The following is a 9,032-nucleotide window of genomic DNA, read 5'->3' on the forward strand; positions in this document are numbered from 1 at the left end:
AATTTCTGTATTTTACCTCTTTCTTTTTCATATTTTTAGTGAATTGAATGTTCCAACTGTAGTTGCAATAAATACTTCAAACCATCAGTATTTTCTGCCAACTAGACTTATTGAAAGTACTGAAGATGTGATGCAGTTCATTAATGATATTTTGGATGGCACAATTGAAGTAAGTGGCTTAATAAAATTTAAATAAAACCTTAAAACTGTATGGACAGTTTTTTACTCTAAAGTAAACAAGATATCAAATGCCAGCCTTAAACCTCATCCTATAGCATTTGAAACTGAAACCTCCCCCTGCTTTTCTGTATTGTATTTTCCTTTGACTTTCATAACATTTCGCCTAATTTTTCTAACTGTTACATCACTTCATCTTCTTTCTCATACAGTGGAAGTCACCTTAGAACGTATCTATTCCAATGCAAACCTGAGAGGGATCTCTGTAACATCCTAATTTAAGTAGAGATCCAGCTCTCCTGCATGAGATGCTCCCAAATCAGATAATCCTCTACCTCTCTAGGCATCCACTTTTAAATAGTTTTAACAGTTAGGAAATTTGTCTTTACATCAAGCCAAGTAGAGTTTCTAGTTCTGTCTTCTGGCCAAATTTAATAAATCTAATCCATCTGCCATAGAACTGCCCTTCATATATTCCAAGGCACATATGTCCTTGCCAGATTTTTCCTTGTCAGACTAAGACCCCAGGTTCTTTTAACCAAATGTTATTTGGCATGTTCTTCAGACCTCTGAATAGCCTGATTTCCCTCTTCTAAACATGCTCTAGGTTTTTGTCATTTTAAAGTATCTTCTAGTAACGATTATAATATGATGTAAAGGGAAATAAATAAAAAGATTAACACTTTATGTCTCTGTTAAACTTCTATTTTGTCTAAAATTTCAGGCCCGAGGTGGTGATGGAATTTTGCAAAGATTGAAAAGAGTATTTTATGATGTCAGGACTACTGTTGTGGTAAGTATTTGGGGAGATAAAGTAAATAATAATGAATGATAAATAGATTTTTAATCTATTTCATCCAGAGTATGACCTCATTACAGTAAATCTTGAAACACAAATGAGTAGAAGAAGATGTATTTTGAATTAACCAGACTTAAAAACCATTCAGTCTTGGATAGTGTACCAGGCCTGAATTTAGGATACTAATCTTCTTGAATTCAAATCTGGTCTCAGACACTTCATAAATGTGTGACACTGGGCAAATCATTTAACCCTGTTTTAGTTTCCCATCTGTAAATTGAGGTGGAGAAGGAAATGGCAAACCATTCTAGTATCTTTGCCAAGAAAATGCCAGATGAGTTCACAGAGAGTCGGATATGACTAAGATGACTGAACACCCACAAACTGTTCGGTATTTTTTGTTAAAAAAAAATAATCAAGTCATCTGGAAGAGATAGGAGTTGCTTCTAAGGACTTGTATAAGATAAGTGAATTAACTGCAATCCAATATTAGCTAATTAAAAGTAGTATATAATTTAAAGTCCTTGATATTACCTAGCCATCTATGTAAGACTTCCCTCTAATTCCTATAGTTAATGCAAAGAGATAGTTAATTTGAAGTGCAAGGTGGAAAATTATTCTCCTGCTCTGTCTTGAAGGAATTATTTAATTAATTTCAAGTATGTATAATGTCCTAAGAAATAAGTGGACTGATAGACTACTTTTATTTGTTTCTAATGGGAATAAATATAATTGTAATTCTCATTCCTGCCCCCCACCTCTGGGATAATGTAGACCAAATACTTTTTTAATGAATTTCAAGGTAGTGAAGTGTTCAGCAGTGTTGAATACTATAAAGATCAAGAATACCTAGCCAGTTTAAGTTTTTAGTAATCTTTAAGAGTGATTTTTCATTCAGTAATAGGGATAAAGAGTTGAATAGTAAATGGGTAGAAGAAACCAAGACTATGAAGAGTAAATGGGTAGATTGTAATGAATTACAGTAAATTTAAATAAAGGATCGTCAACCAACATTGGGGGAAAACACCAAGTTCAAGATCTTAGAGGTGGATAATGTAAGTTCTTTGATAGCAAAGACAGAAATATGCTATGTTTCTATCCCCTACGCTTTACATATGAAGTCGAAATTTGCCTGAAATAGGGTTGTAGATCAGTGAAATAGAAAACCTGATAATACTGTCAGTCCTTGGACTGACTACATGGATGTTTTAGGGAAAGGTGATAAGAGACATGGACAACTTGGTAAAGTTAACATTCAGTCCTAAATGTTGATTTTTTGGGGGATACTTTGGAGATTGTATGATGACCTGATGATATGGACTGTAAATTGTTAGTAGATGGAGTGCTGGTAGCAGATCATTGTTTCGCAAAGAGGTGCAGATTAGCAGGAAGCAGATTTAACCTTCTTCCACATTCATGGAGATTTAGAGAAAGGAAGTGGGGGGGGGGGGGGCAGGAAGGAATATAATTATCATGCAAGGGAAACCAGGTTTCAATTAAAGCTGGGAATTTAGGAAAGAAAGCATGCCAGGGGTGAAATGGGATGTGTCTAATGGATTGAAATGAGAGTTCAAAATAAGTGACAGAATGAAGGAATTTTTGCCTGAAGGAGCAAATACAGATAACAGAGGTGAAGAAATCAATAGATTGAAAGGGGAGCAAGGAACACTTTTTAGTCGGTCATATTAATTGAGAAAAACTGTGGAAATGAGATTCAGAAGTTAAGGAAAGAGACATAGAAACTAGCAGAGAAGTTATGGAGGGAGAAAAGGACCGAATAATAAAAGTTGTCATTTCTATACTGCTCTAAGCTCTTGACGGTGCATTACATAACTTATCTCATTTGTGCCTCAAAAGGTATATAGTTGTCTCCGTTTTATAGATAAGGACACTAAGTCCTGAAGGAGTTAAGTGATTTATTCAAGAGAGCCAGAATTTGAACTTGGGTTATCTGACTCTATATCCAGTAGTGTTCTCACACCACAGTTCTTTTATTCTAAGCATGGAATTCATCCAAATTGAAGGAAAATATTAAAAATATAAAAAGATCAATAGGCATTTATTAAACACTGCCTTTGTGCCAGGCACTTTGCCATGTGCTCAGGATACGGAGACAAAAATTAAGTAACCCTTGGACACAGGTAGCTAATATTAATTCTATCAAGGAAGACAGCATACACACACACACACACACACACACACACACACACACACACACATGAATGAAGTAGAGACAATAAATACCAAGTAATTTGTAAAAGTGTGCACTACAAGTTGGGACATCAGGAAAGGCTTTTTGAAATGCAATGTGTAAGCTGAGCTTTGAAGGAAATAAGGGATTCTAAGACACAGAATTGAGCATATAGTTTATTCTATGTAGGTACTAGGGTGAGGGAAGGACAGCCAATGGAAAGCCAGAAAATGTGAGATGGAGTCAGGAATGAGAGATCAAGAAAACTAGTTTGGCTGGACCTTAGAGTATGCAAAGAGGAGTAATGTATAATATGCTATAAAGGTAAATGGGTCCATGATGTGAAGGTCTTTAAATGCCAGTGGAATTTACATTTTATCATAGAAGTAATAGGAATCCAGAAGTTTATCTATTTATGTATTTACCCACCTTGTCTTTTTCGGGTTTTTTTGGTGGGGCAATGAGGGTTAAGTGACTTGCCCAGAGTCACAAACAGTGTTAAGTGTCTGAGGCCAAATTTGAACTCAGGTTCTCCTGAATCCAGGGCGGGTGCTTTATCCACTGCGCCACCTAACTGCCCCTCCCCAAGTTTATTTAACAGAGGAATGACATGGTCAGATTTGTGTTTTAGGGGTATCATTTAGGCATTTGTAAATAGGATGTATTGGAGTAGGGAGAGACACGAAGCAAAGAGGCCAAGTAGTCCAGCTGAGATATGATTAGAGCTTGAATTAAGGTCAAAATCAGCCATATAGAGAGAAGGGGTTAGATGAGAAAGATTAATAAAGCTTTTATTAAGTTCTTACAATGTGCATGACACTGTTGTAGGACATGAGAGTGCAACTAGAAAAGAAAGACAATTCCTACTCTAAAGAAACTCATATTGTAAGTAGAGAGACAACACATATTGGAAAGGTTTTAGCTCCAAGTTATATGGAAAGGCCCCATGATTTTTAGGGACCAACAACAAAGTAGATGATAGTGCTTCCTCTTTCATGTCATTTCCAATGATAAAGTCATGTCATTGATATGCCAGGGCCTTTAGTAGCAAGAAATATGGAAATAGGATTCATAATGCTTAGAAACTGATTGTATCCTACAGCATGAGAGAGACAGACAGAGAGAGACACAGACACTATTAAATTCTTATTTAGTGTTGTTTTTTTTGCGTGAAGTACTGAGGATACAAATGGAAAAAGTAAAAGTCTGTACTCTCAAATTCAAATAATAACTGGGAGAGACATAATATAAAAGAAAGTTCATTTGCAGAACAAATAGAAGGACCAGGGGTACAGTGACCTAGGCATTCTTAGGCTCTAGCAGTGAGTCAAGGTGACAGTGACTGGAAGTTCACAGGTTGTGAGAGACAAGATAGAATTTAAGTCCTGAAGAACCTTAGATGTAGTGTCAGGGAAAGTAGTATGGTCAAGTTTTCTTCCATCTTACCAGAAGAACTAGATTTAGTGACCCTCATATTATCTAATATGAGAATATTAAGGAAAAGAATAAATAAATAGTATGAGATAATTAGATATTATCTAAGCAATGTAAGCCCTAAAGCCAATCAGATGGGTTCTGGGTAGTCTCATTGACCCTAGTGAATAACATGTCTTTCAGCCCTCTGTCCCATGTAGGAAGGAAGTAGTAAACTAAGTTGTTTGCTGTTTATTTTGTTAATGTGTCCAATAGATAGCTACATTGAAACGTACATATCAAATGAAATGCAAATCAAATTTAATAGATTTGCTATTTACTGTTTCTTAGAAAGAAACTAAAGCTCCTAGGTTTTATGTCTTTATACGTTTAGTTTTACTACTGTTTTGTTACCATATATATGTAAAATTTTTTAATTTCAGTTGTTTTATTTTGACAGTACGAGGTAAAAAATATAGATGTTGATTTTTATATAAGCACTGTAAATGAAAACTTTATAATGTTTTTATGTGAAAAAATTACATCCAAATAGAACTGAGTTCTCATTCTTTTTTCTGCAGTCTGTATTCAGAAGCTCACCATTTTTGGGCTGTTTTCTCTTTGGCCTGCCACTGGGTGTCATCAGTATCATGTGTTATGGAATCTACACAGCTGACACGGATGTCACTTATACAGAAGAACGAATTGAAGTATCTAAAAAGGAAACTGAAAATAGGGATGTAAGCGATGAAGGCAATGAGCCAGAAAAAAAGGAAGAAAACAATGAGAATTCTCTAGTACTTTCAGATGCAGAGCAAGAACCCAAAGATATATTGGAAAAGAAAAATGACTGAGTCTTCTAAGATTTAGGTTATTTGATAGGCTTTCTAATTAAAAAACAAAACAAAAACTTATTTATTAAAATTAGCCATTTAATCATGATCTTTACTGAGGAAAACATCAGATCTGTATTTTGCCAATATTGATTACATGGACTAAAATCTTCCCATATTTTTTGGGGAAAAGGTGGGTCATCTGGATAAGAACTAAATATTTATCTTTCTTTTTTAAAAAAACAACAAGCGGTCTTCAAAGTTTACTATTGATAAATAGTATATTCCTTTATCTGAATATTGTCTGACAAAGTTGAGGTTTGGGGGAAGAATTATTTACATCTGTCAATCAAATAGAAGACATGTTTTCACTTAGAACAATAACAACACTCCCAGTTACATTTTCGAAAAAATTAAAATTAGGTGTTTATTCTGTCCATTTCAAAGATAGGTACTTTGAATGTGTAAGACTTATAATGATTTCTCCCACGTATCATAACTACTCATGTTATTCAGGCTTTGGTAGATACAAATAATTTGACTTTACATAGCATGCCAGTTTTATTTTGGTGTCTAAAAGGAGAACAAATTTTAATTTTTTGCATTATCATAAAATCTGTGTATAGGTCCATCCCATACCTTAAATCAGCAACCCTTTGTTTGCCTCCATGTCTTAACAGAAATTATTTAAAGAAATATTTTAAATCAGTGAAAATTGTTAGATATGCAGTTATTCCACAGAAATGTACACTGTGTATGCTGTATTTAGGTAACATTGCTTTTAAAAGTTGTTGGTATAAGCTTATTATGAAAAGTTACATAACATTTTATAAAAGAAAAACTATTGTAAAAGAATATCTATTAAGGTCATCTTCTACACATCTCCCCATTGACCCTATCCTTTCATTTTATACCCTTATTTAAATACTGCACTAAATCTATACAGAGTAATGTCTACAAATTTTTATTTTTACATGATGGTGTATTTATTTTATTTTGGATTTAAATTTGATCATTTTTATTTTAACGATAATTTGAACTGTAAGCTATTAGTAGTTTGTGCATTTAATCATCACAAAATCAAGTTATCCTGTATAATGTATTTTTCTTAAATACTCAATTATAAAAGTGATCTCTAATTCAAGCCCAGGATACTGAAAGTGTAAGTAATCTTATATTCCGTCCCAAGGAGCTAACAACCTTTGATTAAGCACTGATGCCATAGGGATCACCATAGAAACTAAACTTAAACTTCAGATTTTACAAGTACTGAGGCAATATTAACATCAATTTCATTGTGATCCCTTGGGCTTATATTTTTAATGTTTCTTATTGCAGCACTCATTTGTGCCAGCTTCATTACTTTTTATAATGAAACAAATATGCTGTGACACTGAGTTATTCTATTCCTAAATGAGGCTTTAACTAATAAAGGTATATTATGTATAACTTATTAGTAAATTCTGTTCCAGGTAGTACTCATTCAGTCTGTCTTTTGGATATGAATGTTAGGTTTTGTATTATATAACACTTGAATGTTATATGGCCACAGTGCAAAGTTTAGAAAATTACCAATGCCTACATTGAGAGTCAGTGTAAGGTGTCAATGTTAAACAATCATGGATGTGAGGAAAATGTTATAGAAAAGGTCATTGATTTCTTGTCAGATTTAGTCATCAGCATGATTTTGGACCTTGAAAATTAAATATCCATCAATAATTTCAACCTAAAATGAGTGACCTCAGGAAAAATTACAGGTTATTTTATATACACAGAATAACTTACTGATCTTACTATATATACACTGAAGGTTCACGTGATTTAGTGGTTTCATTTTCTTTTATTTCTTTTCCCAACTCTATAGCCTTGCCCAGTTGTTCTTTTTCCTGCTTTTCATTTCCATTTAAAAATTTCTATATTAGGAAGACTTTAATCTTAGTGATGTAGGAATAGAAGACTCCATTATTTTTTTTAATTAAATCTTTTTTTAATCTTCAGAGTAGGATTTTAAAAAATACTTTATCTGCCAACTGTTTTAATATAATTCTTGTTTATTTATTACTATACTTTCCTTCCATAATCCCTTTCCCTGGAAAAATTTTAGCAAAATTATGATGTTTCCAGAAAAACAAATATTTAAAAGTGAAACTTCTTGTTGAGTTAATTTTTTTTTAGAAGAACACAGTTACCAGTGGTTCATGGGGTGTATCATGTTAAGATGAAATAACTGCCATATGAAAAATTATGTGGTAATTTGGATTTCTGCTTCTGCTTTACTTAGGGGTTTTAGTTTGTTTTGATTTTACTCAAGCATAATTTTTAATATCCCATACAGAATTAAGAAGGATTGCAGATGCCTGCTGCTAGTAAACTGGGTGCCTAGGTAATATTGAAAATGAGAATTTTTTTCCCCTCAAAGAGAAATTGGGTTAATGGTTATCTCAACCTGCCTATACGCCTCTCCCCAAATTCTCTTTGTTTTTCACATTATTTCTTTCTATAGCTAATACAGACTAAAACTTTATAGAGGAGTTTTCTGATGCGAGTTTCTGTCTCAGAGTTTCTGTATTTTCTCTAACAGACAGTGCTTGCTGGCACCTGCTGTGGAAATAATATACCAAATATTTGGTGGGCTGTCCAGCCTAAGTTTGCAGAAAAGCATATGTCTCACTCAGGTACAGATGAGTTGTTAAAATAACCAGCTATGCTGTTTTTTAAAAAAAAAATAAAAATAAATGCACTCACATTCTCATCAGTACTTCATCCCAGAAATACATTTCTGGGGGTGAAAAGCAAAAAATCACATACCTGTTCTTAATATCTTGATATTGTTGTAATAAATTAGTATGCGAAAAGACAGATTTGTGACTTAATTTGTGAGATTGGCTTTGGCATTTTATTTTTATATATATATTTTTTCCTGAAAGAAATTAGATGTCTGAGTCCAAGAGAGGGCAAAAAATAATTTTCTATTACTTTACCTTGGACTAATTCTGTAAGGGTTTCTGAAAATCTAACATACTGAATTTATGATATGCTGCCTTATGGTACTGCGTGTAAACCTTTGTTTTTCTACAATAAATTAATTGGAAAAAAGTGTTTTGTTGTAATGTATTTTTATTGTCCAACATATACTAATATTCTATTTAGGATTGAGTAGTTATTTATAAAAGAGAAATGGAATAGGGGACATAGGACAATGCATCATAACCACCCCCCAACCTTTGTCTTATGAATCTGTTGGCACCTTGATGCAACCTACATAACCAGGTGCAAGCTCCTTTTTATTCTCTTTTTAAACAGGTGTTTTTGTTTGTTTTTGTTAGAGTTGACATTAAGCATGTACGTTTCAAATGAACAGATATGTATGAAATGCTTTTTCTTTAAAAGGTTTTTGCACTTAAAGTAGCTTATTCTGTTGAGTCAGTTTATTTTTCATCTTTAAGATTAAAAAATGGGTTGTTGCAAGTATAAATTTGTACTAGCTGTCTCTAGTTCAAATAAGTACTTGCTTCCTTTAAGAAGCACAAACTGCCCCCATATTCCAGAGTCCACTTTACTTAATGTTTGTTTTTTATCATTTAATTTGATAAAACATGCTCATTGATTTGTTCTCCCT

At 33.3% G+C, this 9,032-nt stretch overlaps 1 protein-coding gene across 4 annotated transcripts in view; it reads left to right on the plus strand.

The window, feature by feature from the left end:
- Positions 1-8,512, plus strand: part of TMX3 (thioredoxin related transmembrane protein 3) — an 88,973-nt gene extending 80,461 nt beyond the window's left edge. For all 4 annotated transcript variants that reach the window (XM_043993529.1, XM_043993525.1, XM_043993533.1 and 1 more), the window contains 3 exons: positions 40-169; positions 902-970; positions 5,162-8,512. In XM_043993529.1, coding sequence (XP_043849464.1) covers positions 40-169; positions 902-970; positions 5,162-5,434 — 472 coding nt within the window. In that variant the 3' untranslated portion in view covers positions 5,435-8,512. The remainder of the gene's footprint in view (positions 1-39; positions 170-901; positions 971-5,161) is intronic.
- Positions 8,513-9,032: the final 520 nt, after the last annotated feature.

The sequence above is a fragment of the Dromiciops gliroides genome, chromosome 1 (assembly GCF_019393635.1).
Source record: "Dromiciops gliroides isolate mDroGli1 chromosome 1, mDroGli1.pri, whole genome shotgun sequence".
Lineage (NCBI taxonomy): Eukaryota > Metazoa > Chordata > Mammalia > Microbiotheria > Microbiotheriidae > Dromiciops > Dromiciops gliroides.